The following is a 14808-nucleotide window of genomic DNA, read 5'->3' as shown; positions in this document are numbered from 1 at the left end:
ATGATTTTGCAAAACAAATACATTTATAGTTAATTCCTGCAAATCATGTTTATGATGAGATAACCCATATGAGATATACTATTTAAAAAATACTACATCATTTTAAGTATAAGCATATCTAGTTTATAATCGGGAAAGCGTAGCTAGTGAAATAGTATCTGAATAAGAGATTCCAAAAATTTGTCTCACTGTATCAGCAGTCGAATAATTTCAATTTTATCAGAATTATTAGTATAAAAAAATGCAATCGAGAATGGATATTTTCTCTTTCTCTCTTTCTGCGCAAATAGGTAGGTACCATAGAAAAAGTGAGATTTTGGAAATAGAATAGACAAAAATTACTCATAGAAAAAGTTATTGTTTATTGACATGTAATTTTTTTTAAAGATCAGGCTCGGGGCGCGATAAGTACGTATAATAATCCGCTGCGATGATAAATGTAACGTCATGCGATCACGGTTTTATTATGTAAAGCTTGTGTTCGCAAAGAAGTATTATATATTCAAATGGATACTTTAGACGAATTCCTCAATGAAGCGGAGTGCTCCTTGACGCCAGGTTTCGATCTCTCGAAACAAAATGTTTTGGAAATATCCCAAACAATCCCCACGACCGAGAAACTAGCGCGTATTAAGGATTGGGTAAGCGTGCAAACTTCGATTCCCGTGGATGAGTACTTCGATATATTAGAATTCGAAAATAAGGTGTCGAAGGATGCTAAAAGCTCGAAAAGGAAGCATTCTGATGACGACTCTGACAGCTCAAATGTGGTTAGTATAAATATTCTATCTAATAGTCATGACTAAAACCCTGGAGTGCCTTATGCTAAAATCATTTCGAATTGAATATTTAGCTACTCGCTCACGATCCATTCTAGAAAGGTGTGTGATTTTATTTTGTGGAAAGTGTTCAGTCATAAGTTACTAACAAACGTAATAGCATTACTAAAATATTTACATTGTTATCCACAAAAATCCAAACATAATGACATGACATTTTAGCTGACTAGTTTTAACTAAAAATCATAAATGTAAAAACTCTAAATCTGATTTTTTTTGTCCATGTTGACTGTGTACCAATCTGCAGTTAAGTCTTAAAATATAGATAATTTCTCATTCTACTTAAATCTGTCGAAATAATCTCAAAGAAAAATAAGTTTTTTTGAATTATATATAGTTAAATGATAAATTTTCCATCATGCCGTAATTTGACAAAATATATCTGCATCTCGCTTGAGCCGTATATTTAAAATATACATTAGTTTTTGAATTACCATTAGACTATGACCATTACTGTAGTGTAATGGTCATAGTCTAATGGCTGAAGGTCCCAGGGATCTATTTCCAGAGGGGTCAGAATACACAATAACGAGTTTACACTCTTAATATTCATTTGCTGGACTGGTACTTGAAGCACAGTACTGATCACCTTGCCTTCTGTAATTAATGATTCAAGATAACAATGCCATTTTGATCTGTTGAGATATCACTCACTCCTTTCAACAACGTCATATAAAAATCGTCAATTTTCAGTTATGCATGTTTTCGGAATGCCTAGAAAATGTACTATATCCCAGCAAAAGCGGCATATTTTTAACGTAATATTTACTCGCTACAGGGCAGAAAGTGTTGTTTTTGCATTTTAAAGAAAATGTATTGTTTAATTATTTTTTTAAATAAACTAAATATTTTTCAATAGGATAAAAAACATTCAGGTTTTACCTAAAAAGATCTATTGCACAGTAAAAAGTTCAATAAATCGCTCGAGTGTGGTTCCTCGAGCGCCCGACGCGGCTGCTGAGAGAACCACGCTCCATCATTTATTTAATTTTCTCCGGACATTTACATCTCAAGTCTACAATTTTTTGCTCATCTATAAATATTGTGATTGGTGTTAACTTGAAATGGTTAAAAGTTATAATTTTATAAAGGTTAGCTGTTAACTGATGAAAGTGCATCAATAATATCATTGCGTCGTTCAATATAGCAATGCTGGTCTAAACGGTGTAGTGTATTTCTAAGAATCTGTGCCGAATGAACACATGTGGCAAGTTGGCGTTAAAAAGTGCTTTGTGTTCGTCCCTTAAGGGTACTTTACGACTATAGTGTATTCATCCGAAACCCCTAACTTCTCGGGGATAAATGACTGCAATAAAAATGTGCAAAGACAATACCAATCTGAGAACATGTGCTTAAACGGTTAAATTTTATGGAATCGAACTACAAACTTGAATACCTCAATTGCGCCAGCTCCCATTAGTATGAAAGCGAAAGCGGAAAACCTCAAAGACAAAACCATCATGTCGGATCACGGAAGGGCGGCAAGAGAATAAATGTGAAGTCCCGTTTGAACTGCTAGTTTGGAAGTTGGAAGATGGCCATCCACAATGACGAGGAGATCAACAAGCTGCCCTCCAGCGTGACGACCATCGTTCGGGAAGTCGTCCTGCTCAACACCTTGGCCATTCTCCAGCCCATGGGATCAAGAGGAAGGCGTTTTAATTTGTCGGCTCATCTTTTCCCCGCTCCAGACTCGACAGCCCGAGATCGATTGACGACGTTTTAATCCATTTTTTTTATATCATTATCATCATCATCTTATTATTATTATTATTATCCATGTCTTTATAAGCGCCCTTGAGGTAGTATTTTACGAAAATGGCGCTATACAAATTATCCAAATTATTATTATTATTATTGATATTTATTTTTAAACTTTAAAAACGATCTCCTGAAAAATCAAGTTTTTTTATAAATGACGTTGTTGAAAGGAGTGAGCGATATCTTATGCAATATTGGGTCCAAATAATGGTTAGAAGAAGAAAATATTTACCTTAATTTATTTATGCAAATGTCGGATATATTAAATTCTTGGACTTGATTTTTATTTTACGATCCCAAATCAAAGGCGCGTCTGCTCTTCTCCAGTAGAGTCCAATTCCAGGGTTTCCATTTCAAATAAACAAGTTGACTGTAAAAAAATAGAACATGGACCCATCTATCTGGACACTAAACTAATCATGCGCTCGGCTGCAAAACTGGGTCACAGGTTTGATTCCTGACAATTTTAAAATAAATCCGAGAAATATTTACTTTCAACCGGTTTGGGTGTTTGTGATCACAAACGCATTTTACTATTACTGAGGAAAACAAAGATGCAAGCTAAACGGAAAGAAGAAAAAAAAGCATTTTCCAAACTTTTTTTTGGAAAATGCTTTAAATTTTTTGTTTAACCACGTAACAGTTTATTTATTTTGGCGAGAAAATTTGTCACTCTGCAGGAAATCGTCACCCACGAGTCGAAACAAGACTGCCCAATCACTAGGGCCAGTCAATAAAAACAAATGCATTAATGTTGCATAAATATATATTTGGCTTAGCAAATTGTTACTGACGAGTCGGAATATGATTTGCCCGAGCAGTGCTCGGACTCGTCAATGCAACACGACCCTTTGCCCAAGTCACACTCGGGCTAGACTGGGAACTGGTTAAAAACTTATCGAGTATTTTTTGACATCTCATCATTGATGAAAAAGGACATGGAAGTCTGGGCATTTACACGGCTTACGACCATCATAGGCTGGTTTAAGTGATCGCTTTACACATGTGTAACATTCACCAATTCTTCCCATGATTGGTAACCCTACACTACTCAAATTCTTGGAAGTTCAATATATATGATTCAATTTCGAAACATTGTACTTGAATCACTAGAATTCCATTAGAGACATCTAGTGTTGAGATGAAGAAGCTTTTTTATTAAGCAGAAACTCTTATATTTGTATGTGAGGTCCGAATCCTGGATTATAATCACATACATGAGAAACGCCAGAAAATATATATTTTCTAAAATTATTTTAGCTTATTATTTGACCAGAATTTTCAAATTATGAGCTAAAATAATAATTCTTAGTTAAATTATTAATTCTGGTTGAATTATCCAATGTTGGTGTTTGATGGTTTTTGACAACGGTGCATATTTTGTTGATTAGCCCTCCCAGCCGAGACCCAGAAGGGAGTACAAGAAGCCTTTCCAAGTGTACCTGGACTGCGAGTGGACGGGGTGCCGGTACAACACCATGGAGTTTGCGCCATTCCAGGCACACGTCAGAGAGCACATACCCCAAATTGTCATCAAAAACTATGCGGACGGACTAAGTAATAATTTTAATGTTTTTTTTTTAATATATAAATATGAAGGAGTGAAAATCATAAGAATTTCATTAATTGTTTCGGCAGTCACTTTGTGATAAAATCTATCCATTTTTAATTTATGTTTGACTTAGTAAATACCACTATTTCTTAAAATCTACTATAAATAAATAAAAATAAGAAACAGATCTTGCCCCCTCTTCAACCTTCAACGTCCCAAGGACCCAACTCTTAAATTTAGAATTAGCTTCACATACGGTGTTTAAAAATGATGCGGAATGCATCGAAACATGTGTCAGAGTAGATTTTAAGAAATAGTGGTGTTTACTAAGTAAAACTTAAATTAAAAATCGTAAGAATTTATTTAGTTTTTTACCTTTAATGCTAGATTACTAGATTAATCAATAGATTTGGCATTAACTTTGTGGAAAAACATGATGATTATTAAAAATTTTATGCTGGCTTTTTTGTTTGTGATCACCTACCGATGAAAACATCTGTAGTTTTCGCAACTAGTTGTGTGAAACACAACTCAATTAGTGGTCTAATAAAAGTGTTTGATTTTTATTAATTTACTGCTAGATGTGTGTAATAATTTAACGTTAATATTTTTGTCAAAATCATTGTTTGGAGTTAAATTTTTTATTTGTCTAACATTGGACAGTCCTGTAAATCCTTATTTTGAATGATCGTCCTGTTTCCCCACGTATTCATCATTGCATGATCCGCAGTTCAATAGATATGAACCTGAATTAGCATATTTTTACCCTTTATCTTGGTTATTTGATAATATCCCCTCCGAATTTAAATTATTGTAAAAGTTTGTTGAGCATTAATTGTTAGCTAATTTAATGATTTTGTTGCTACTCCCCTATAAAATATAATTTAGCTAATTTTTTGTATATTTTTTAATCAGTATCTATTGTAGTAAGTGCTCGGCTGAATTGTGAATGTGACTGTTTCTTTTTTTTCTTCTAAATTATCAATCAGACTGCTTTCATACCCTTTATTGGATCCTATTATCTTTATAGTGTTTAGTTCGATATATTATGATTATTATAGTTTAATGGTACATGACTGTTGCATCAAATAATCAAGAAATGGCAGTTCAAAACTTGAAACAGAAATTTAAGTGAGAAATAGTGAAAAATTATCATGAAATAATATTTGGTTGATTATCATCCAGAATTCATACTCAAATAGTCTGGAAGATAAAGCTGTTTGCATTAAAACTGGCCAGCACTTAATTATAAGTTATAACAAGATATCTTATGTGGGGATTTTAAACTTATTTAAAAAAAAAAATCATTTTAAAATAATATAAGTTACAAATTTTTATTTGTTCAATATTTGCTTTTTCCAGGTGTATACACTTGCTTATGGGACTTGTGTAAATTCGAAACGGCTGATAGCAAAAATATAACTAGACACGTTAATTACCATACTTATCACACCAAAATTAAATCTCTCGGAAGAGCCGTACAGGAAGAGTATTATATTAAGAACTGCGGTGCAGATTCTACCATGAGGAATAATATTCCTGTGTTTAACAGTGACTTCGTTTGCAGATGGATAGGATGTGAATTAATCTTTAATAACGTACAAGTAAGTAAATGCCATCGATCAAAGCTATTTAATTCCAATTTTTTTATTTTAAGAAAAAAAAACATAAGTCCTGCTTTCAACTGATCAAAATGTATCCCCCGTCAATCGGGATCTTGCTGTGTTATATTTTTTATATTAGGTGTACAGATATGTTTCTGTCATTTGACAAAAGTGGTTCAAATTGTCAAATGTAAAACGCCATTATAGTAAGGTTGTACATCTGTCAACACCATAAAATATTGAAATATTGTGAATTTTTATAAGTTGAGTTTTGATCAGAATAACCGTCAGCATTTGTGGGAACTTTCGATTTACTTACTTAACTGAGGAGCGTTGATTGCTTGTAGAAGCGTATAGTGAGGCTGTCTTAAGTATGGTCTTGAGTATGGACGTAAATGAATGTGAATCGGTGCATTTTTTTTTCATATAAAAAGAACCCACTCCCCACAGAAAGTCGGACATCAATTGTTGTATTCTCGAAAAGCTTAAGTGAAAGAATTTGTCGTGAGTAGTTTCAAAAGTTTAAGAACGGCGAATTTGACATGGAAGACAAAAAACATAGTGTTATTGTTAAGTTATTTGCAGACAGGAAATTTAAAGGGTTAACGTTAAAAGGCCTCTTTTTGTTTATTCTAGACATTTTTCGACCACGTTCAGGGCCACGCCCTCGGGACGGAGGACCCCGAGGAGGGCTTCAAGTGCGGCTGGCTCGGCTGCCGGCACCGCACCACCAAGCCCGTGTACATTCAGGAGCACGTCAAGACCCACAGCGGGGAGAAGCGCATCGCCTGCTTCCACTGCGGGACCGCCTTCACCACCCACGTCAAGTTCAGGGACCACTGCGAGAGACAGGTGGGAGCTTCTAACCTCCTCAATTATTATTTTTTTCTCTCCCAAATAATGCATACTAGAAAGCACTAAAGCAAAAGTGCAAGAATCCCGTACCCGTTACATGACCTTGCAGGGTGCAAAAAAGTGTGAGAGGGAAAAAAAAAACTTCCTCAATTCATCTCCCTATGATGTTTATCCGTAATAAATCATTTTGTATTTCACAATACATATATTAATATACAAGTATGTACAAAAAATATATAATATGAATACAAAAAAATACCCCACAAAGGCATGGCCTGTGTGTGGGTAAACATTATATTTTAGGTTATAATATAGGGCACTGGCAGGAATTCAATAGATTATCAGAAATAAAATTAGATTAAAAGTGCTAATATATACTACAAATATTTGATTTTAACAGGAAACAAAAAATCAAAAATGAAAATGAGGAAAGTTAGCAAATATGTAAGTATTATATGAGTTGTACGTTTAAAGAAAGAAGGTACTTAGATCTGTTTTTTAAAAAAAAATAATTTAAGCAATATTTTAAATCTAAAGAAACTTAGGTAATTATTGTACGGCATGTAGTCTTTGTGGAATGAATTAAACAGTTTTGGATCTATGAAAAATGAGTGTCGTTGCGCGAGTCTGGATTTGCAAAAAGAGATTTCTAGTAAATTATTCATTCTTTGGCTAGATCTATTAATATTATAATATGTATATAATATTATACGTTGTGCGTGTTGTTTTGTTTCAAACTATCTGAAACCATCGTATTTAGATAATTCTTCTGTAGCACTGCATTTCGAATGCTTTAATCTTCTTTATAAGGGCAGCTTGGATGAGAGTCGGGTTTTCAACGGTATACAATTCTTATGCACAGATTGAGATAAGTTTCTATTACTATGGATGTCACACATTTCGAAAGAGCAGTTTCTCGCCATTTCTATCCTGACTTGGATCTCTCGGGAATGGTTTCACTGGCTATGGAGCCGACAGTTCCGATATTATTTACTATAGTGTAAAAGAAAAGATTGATGGAGTTTTCACTGGATTTATGATTTAAGTGGCCAATTTATAAGGTCTGGACAAAAATTACACCGAGTGAAGTGTCTTTCCGAGAGAGAATCTCATTTGAAATATTTCTCCGCATTTTATTAGTTGGTTGCAGAAATCTACAATTTTAAATGCATTATAAAAAAAATTACCTAGGTTTTCTGGATTATTATTCTGCCATTCTTCTTTCTCATATAGTACCCCTACTATCGGGGGCGTGCGTTCCATATACGCAGCAAAGCAGAACCTATCCTAACTTACCCATGTAACATATAAAAACGTAACCAGTACGTAACCTACCTTACCAAGTAGTACCTAGATTACCTTACTGCCTACCTCTACTGTCTACCCTAATTAATTCTCTTTACACCCCACTGCCTACTATTCCTTCTCCCCTATCCTTTTCCCTCATAGCAGTAATACCAGCCAACGGCAAACAAAGATAGCCGGAGTACTGTTACGAAGAATTGGAATACAAGTTTTGAACTTCAATCCGTCCTCCGTGGTTTTTTCAGACAACGGAAAACCTCCAGTTCAAGTGCACCATTTGCAACAAGTTGTTCTTCAACGAGAGGTTACTCCGCAATCACTCGCGATATCACAACAAGTCTGTCAAGTGCCACTTCTGCGGCCTTTCCGTCACCACTCCCGCCGTGCTCGGGAGGCACATCCGCAGTGCGCACATTCAGGAGAAGCATTATAAATGCCAATTGTGCGATTATGCGTAAGTATTGATCTCTAGGTCTACCTACAAATTTATTTACCACATTTTTATTATCACTTTATTTTTTGGGAAAGGTAACTATTTAAAATATTGAAATAAATCCTCATTTCAATATTTCATCAATTTTCTGTTGCAAACCTTGCAAATGTGTTATTTTAGAAAAATTCATTCAGTATTCACAATGTTAGGTATTGTTAATATTAGCTCTATTACCTATAACTTTATAGTTAAATTTGTCCATTTGGTTTTTCGACAGTTTAATGATACCTTTGCAGGGCAAAATATTTATCGCAACAAATGAATTCAGTAGAATCATAAATTGTATTTGAATTAATATTAATAATACTAAAAGATTTTACGCTATTTATATCTTTATATACAAATATAAAGATATAAATAATAAATGGATTTAATAACAACAATGCTTATTATTAAATTATTGAAATATCTAACTAGAAAGCAGCTGTTAAAAAAAATACTACAATTAATTTTAGTACATATCACGCTACATACTTTGATTGATAAATGAGGTTGGATGCAGGGGGTCCCCATTTTAAATCCTTTTTATCTGCGCTTTCATTATACTTAATGGAATACAAAAAGAAAAGTAGCCATTTTTATCTTGAAACATAATACGGATGTTTTGCGACAATTCCAGGGCTGCCCGCGAGAGCGAATTGAAAACCCATAACATCAGGCATCATAACAGGACCGCCAAACCGTGTCGCGGATTGGAAGAGAGAAGGATCTATGCTTGTCACGTCTGCGATAACGAGTACTCGAGAGGCCACGCGCTCACAGTTCATCTCATAAGGAAGCACGGATATTACATTCCCGAAGGAGCCATACGCTTCAAGTAATATATATTTTACTTTAATTGATTAATCTTGTTCGGAAATAAATTAATCGTGATGTAAATTAAATTTATAATTCATTCAGACGTCTGATTTGTCCTTAACCTTTTCATAGCCGCAAATAAATTACGCCGCAGTGCTCAACAGGCCAAGTATTTTTTTGAAAAAAAAAAGTTGTCTAAAGAATTTTTTTTTTGTTGTTTTTATTGAATTATAATTTACTTACCAAATATTATATCCCGCATCGATTGTTAGAGTTTTATTCTTGAAGTTAAACCAGTTTCAAATTTTCATCTCAGACAGGGTTGTCACACTGAGTCGCACACGCAAGTTTTTATTAAATTTAATATTAACACAAAACTATTATTTATCAATGGAATATAGTTTGAAATGTAAAAAAATAGTAAATTTTATATTAACACTCAACTATTATTTATCAGGTATCTTAGAATGAAGTATAGTTAGAAATGTGATAAATTAGTAATTTTCCATTGTGTGGTACTTCTCAAAGCACGGTATAACACAAAGAGCCATCTTGCATTGTTTACACCTATAACTAGACTCTTTTCTTAGTTTTTTGCTAGTACACACAATACACTTCGCAGTCGGGGATGATTTTTTTCGGTCCGTGGTAGTTTTTCCAAAAAATGTCTTTCTGTAAGTCGCGATAGAAATTCTGCCTTCCGTTTTCTGCCATGAGAAGTACCGGGTTGTTCTTTTTCACTTAGCACGAAGAAGAACAAAGAACTTAGCACAAAGAAATAATTTATTTACTAAAAAGTTGTGAAAAGAAACCAATATCACTAGCAAAACACTGATAAAATCGGAGTAAATATAACGCGAAAGGTATAAATAAACAAATATTTTCATAATAATATTTTAAAATAATAAGAAACACACAAAAAAATTGAGCAAAATAAAAACCCCTGGCGTTCAAAACAATCGATTAAAATAATCAATATTTCAAGTGGTTTGAGTGGTAGCCCTAATGACATCTGTCAACTGTCAGCTGAAAGTGATACCGATAAATCACTTAAAAGTATTTAAAAACTTTATAAAATATTTTGTGAGAACTTCAACACATGGCAATGTATGTTCCGTTTTTGACAGATTGTCAATATGGGTTAAAACTGCGGAGTAATACGTCATCAAAAGTACTGACGAGATATCTCGTCTCTGGCAATACGGGCACTCCGCCATTTGCCGAGATATCTCGTCTCTGGCAACCATCGGGTTAACATTCATGCTATCAGATTTAAAGAAATTTCAGCGCCCTACTCATTCAACATTAAATGCAGATTACAATAAAGAATATAATGTTGCAAAAACTGGGCAAGCCGAAACAATTTTACCAAATATGTACTTAGTTATTTCCAAACTGTGGATGAGATTTCCTAAAAAAAGGTTTAAAATTTTAATCTGTTAGAGCAATATATAATCGAATTTGAAACAAATAACAAACTAATTGAAAGATTTTAATCATTAAAATGAACTTCAGTCAAAATAATTTTTTATATAGCAAAAATAAAGAAACGTTTTCTGTTTGTTTTGTAAAATCAAATAAATAAACAAAAATTTCTTTTTAGATATGTACAATCCGAAGAAGGAGTTTATCGACTCAACACGCCTCAATGCGATGTTGGTGAGGAAAAAACTCCCCGCAAAAAACCTACGAAAAGGGAAAAATTAAAGATCAAAGACGAAGTGAACTATAAAGTAATCGAATGTTCCGCCACCAACATCGATGGCCTCACGTCCTTCATCGTTCTTCCCTCCGATCAGGAACCCGACAATATCGAGGACATTTTAACCATTGATGAACACAAAATCAATACATTCGAGGACATGTTGGATGCCAAGTTGGAGTGCACGGATGACAATAGCGCAAACTGCAAATTGTTCCAAAACAAGAAAAGAAAATCTCGGAAAGCGGCTCCCAAAAATAAGGTCATTAAAACTGAGATGGAAGAACCCACCGACACAATCTACTCCACAATCTCCATTCTCGAGCGCCGGACGACCAAAATAGAGGATGAAAATGACGCTTCCATCACTAACGATATTGACAATGACGAGTCTCTTTTAGAGCAAGCTAAAAACATTGAAATATGTATTGCGGACGTTGATTATTTGGGTAATATTTTAAAAACTGAGCTTGTCAAAACGTAAATGCTCACCGAATCGGCCAGAATATATTGCGACCATATCAATTTTAAATAACCAGCATTCCCTGTTTGTGTTTGAGAGTGTTAATACTCCTTAAAAACATTGAAATATCTATTGCGGACGTTGATTATTTGGGTAATATTTTAAAAACTGAGCTTGTCAAAACGTAAATGCTCACCGAATCGGCCAGAATATATTGCGACCATATCAATTTTAAATAACCAGCATTCCCTGTTTGTGTTTGAGAGTGTTAATACTCCTTAAAAACATTGAAATATCTATTGCGGACGTTGATTATTTGGGTAATATTTTAAAAACTGAGCTTGTCAAAACGTAAATGCTCACCGAATCGGCCAGAATATATTGCGACCATATCAATTTTAAATAACCAGCATTCCCTGTTTGTGTTTGAGAGTATTAATACTCCTTACAAAATTCTAAACATGATACTGAAATTTTCGCATTTTTCTTCATTAATTTTATTCAACATTACATATGGAAATACTTGTTTCAGTTTAAAAAAAAGAAAAAAATCACCTCTTATGTTTATGGCAAACATTACGTTATATTCTGAGCTATAAGCTCATTATTCGGCATCCTATTCTATGGATGGGATAATTTAAAAATAAAAATAAAACTTTCTTCTCTCAATTCCTGCATTAAGGAGTGGTTTGATCAATAAAAATAAGGTATGTACTTATTTGAACCTAAATTTTACGTACAAATTCTGTAATAAACTGTCACAGTTTCTCCATATCGTTTAAAATGTATTGAATGTTGAACAATTCATATGATAAACTAGGATTACATACTTTAAATACAATGTGATACATTACAAATATTTTGACATCTTTTTAATGATAATCATTGAACGATTTCCATGTTGACCTTTTTTTTATATGTGGAAGCTTGAATTTGTTTAAAGCTCATTAATTATTTTAAGAACCCAAATGAAAATCACAGGACAGAAAGAAAAAACAGTGGACGCACAATATAATTATGTACATTAATCATTACACTTGCCAATGTTCGCACGTAGAAATTTACGAGATGTAAGCTCCCCCCACGGGCTATCAACTCTGCAGTGATTAATGTGCGCCTTGTTTATTTTCTATGCATGTTTTTTTTTTTTTAAATTGTTTATTACTTTTTTACATGGTAGGCATTTGCATACATTTTTTTGCAAATAAATGAAGGCCCAACATATCTTAAATCGAAACTTAATCTTCTTAGGTAACATTTTAATTGATTGATCTTATTCTCTTTAATCTTAAAACACAGTTTTTGTATTGAAAAAATAAGTTTTTCTTCGAAATAAATATATTCGGTTTTTTTAATGTGAATCATGGGTGTCTTTCCAATATGAAAATGTTGACGATTTAGATACTATTTTTGGAATAAAGAATTTATTTTTTTTGCGTTGTGGCCTTTTGGCATTTAACCAGCAATATATTTTTTAAAAATATCGGGGCTGAAGTGAAGACTGGCTCTCGGCACAGCCGGACGCTTAATGAATTCGATCATTGCGAGCAAGGCCTTAATATCGAAGATCATAAGACAATCTGTGCTATTCTGGTCGATATCTATATTTTCATTGCGAGAAAACGATCCACAATGTCACCAAGTGTTGTTGACCGCAAGAATCAAAATCAAAAAAACTTGATCTCTGTTACTTCACCATTACTGCGGAGTTTATGTACCCTGTTGATTCATTTTGTATTAGGAAACAATGCCCGCGGGAACCTGTATGCACTTGTGTAAACAGCATACCTACCCACTTTGCAAAACCATGCATATGCAAATATATCGCTAGCTTATTAAAACCCTTAATCATGTGAAAATCATACATTTCATTATAGTTTTAAAAAATTGTTAATATTTTATGTATCTTTCCTTTGATTTATGGAGTATGATAAATCTGATATTCCTGTGTGAAAAAAGCCCATTAAAAAATCAACATATATGTATATAACCCATATATTTATAAAAAATCAATATATACCATGTTTTTTATACGTGGACAGAAAATAAAAATATTAGTACATATAATGATTAATGCCAGTTTCGTAAAATACTAATTGAAGGCGCTTTAATCAAATTATAATTCAATTGAAGGGAAAAATATATGTAATTGATTAAACTGGCATTTAATTTCTTTTCTGTGTTTTTCAAATTGTATCTATAAAATGAGATGACAACTTTGGGTCTTACCCATTAAAAAAAAAAAAACAAACTATTTATCTCCTTTGACACAGCTATTATATGTATATATTTTTGGAGACTCTCTGGAAGAAATTCTCACTTAGATTAAGTATTGCGTTTATGTTTAATATGTATTTAATTAAAAATTAAAACCACCATACTTGCAAAAGTGGCTAAACTTTATAAACCTTCACTTTTTGTGACATCATTTTTGTTTGCTGCAAGATCCATCTCAAAATCATAAATATAAATATGTATGTAACTGAATAACTTGTACGCACATTATAGTAATACATCAAATGATAGTTAATGATACAGACCACTTCCATGAAATAAGTGTCATATCTTTTATTTTGAAAATTACTATTGACAAAACAAGTTTTTGTTCCTTATTTTTTATTCGCTTTCAAAAATGTTTTTTTACATTTTTATTGAGTTGATCAACACTACTCATATTTCTTTGTCCCAAATCCGGTATCTAGTAACCAGTGAGTTATAGCATACTTTGAGTGATTATTCAACGAAATAACTATATTTATTAGCATTTAAACCGCGTGTGAAAGTGAAAATCTAAGAAGCTCAATTTGGAACCTTGTTTATTTTTTTTTTTTACAAGCTTTAAAAAAATGCCACCATTCTGATGATGATGTCACAGGTGTATTGAAACTCGGTGCACAAAAGTACCCATCACCCTGTTATTTATACTTAATTAATTAATTTTTTAATAAGACTTTGTTAGTTTTTATAATTCATTTATATCACATTGTTGCATCTTGAATGTCAGATTTAGTTTATGTTGAATAAATGTCTTCTTCTTCTGTGCGTGTCATGTCAGGTCCCTCCGACGTCAACTATCACTTGAGAATGATTGTCCCTGTCTTAGGCAGCTTTAAACAGCGCCATAAATAAAATAACAATTTATTGTATAAAGTAATTATTATCCATACTCTGCAAACACTCTGGTAGCGTAAAAATCCACTTTTGTTTTTTAGATTATTGAGCTCCGGCAGGAGATATTAAATTTCATGAGCCGTGTCGTGGTCACTTTCACATGAAATTTTGTATTTTCAATGGTGGAAGTCATTCTACCACGCGCATTAAAAAAAATCAAAACTCCACTGACCGAGTTTCTTAAACCGTTTATTCATTCACCTGATGTCCCTGTCATTTCTCGGGTTGCTACTGCCGTATAAATTCCTTCATTGAACTGAAAAGG

The 14808-nt window shown here is 33.2% G+C and overlaps 1 protein-coding gene across 1 annotated transcript; it reads left to right on the top strand.

The window, feature by feature from the left end:
• The first annotated feature begins 363 nt into the window (after window positions 1-363).
• On the top strand, window positions 364-13617 carry Hinfp (Histone H4 transcription factor). The gene is made up of 7 exons (XM_088258953.1): window positions 364-770; window positions 3992-4157; window positions 5515-5756; window positions 6393-6608; window positions 8162-8370; window positions 9029-9226; window positions 10811-13617. The coding sequence occupies exons 1-7, from the start codon at window positions 507-509 to the stop codon at window positions 11391-11393; spliced, it is 1878 nt and encodes a 625-aa protein (XP_088115079.1). The 5' UTR covers window positions 364-506; the 3' UTR covers window positions 11394-13617.
• Window positions 13618-14808: the final 1191 nt, after the last annotated feature.

Source organism: Brachycentrus maculatus, unplaced genomic scaffold (assembly GCF_059751285.1).
Source record: "Brachycentrus maculatus isolate JH-2025_06_01 unplaced genomic scaffold, ASM5975128v1 h1tg000105l, whole genome shotgun sequence".
NCBI classification, from domain to species: Eukaryota; Metazoa; Arthropoda; class Insecta; order Trichoptera; family Brachycentridae; genus Brachycentrus; species Brachycentrus maculatus.
This window is presented reverse-complemented; position numbering and strand designations above follow the sequence as displayed.

What these genes read in the sequence shown, in the direction of transcription:
- Hinfp (XM_088258953.1), top strand. Translation starts at nt 507, where the DNA reads ATGGATACTTTAGACGAATTCCTCAATGAAGCGGAGTGCTCCTTGACG. An exon ending in TAATCTTTAATAACGTACAA is followed by an intron (nt 5,757 to 6,392) that starts GTAAGTAAATGC and finishes TGTTTATTCTAG; the next exon opens with ACATTTTTCGACCACGTTCA. An exon ending in GGGACCACTGCGAGAGACAG is followed by an intron (nt 6,609 to 8,161) that starts GTGGGAGCTTCT and finishes TGGTTTTTTCAG; the next exon opens with ACAACGGAAAACCTCCAGTT.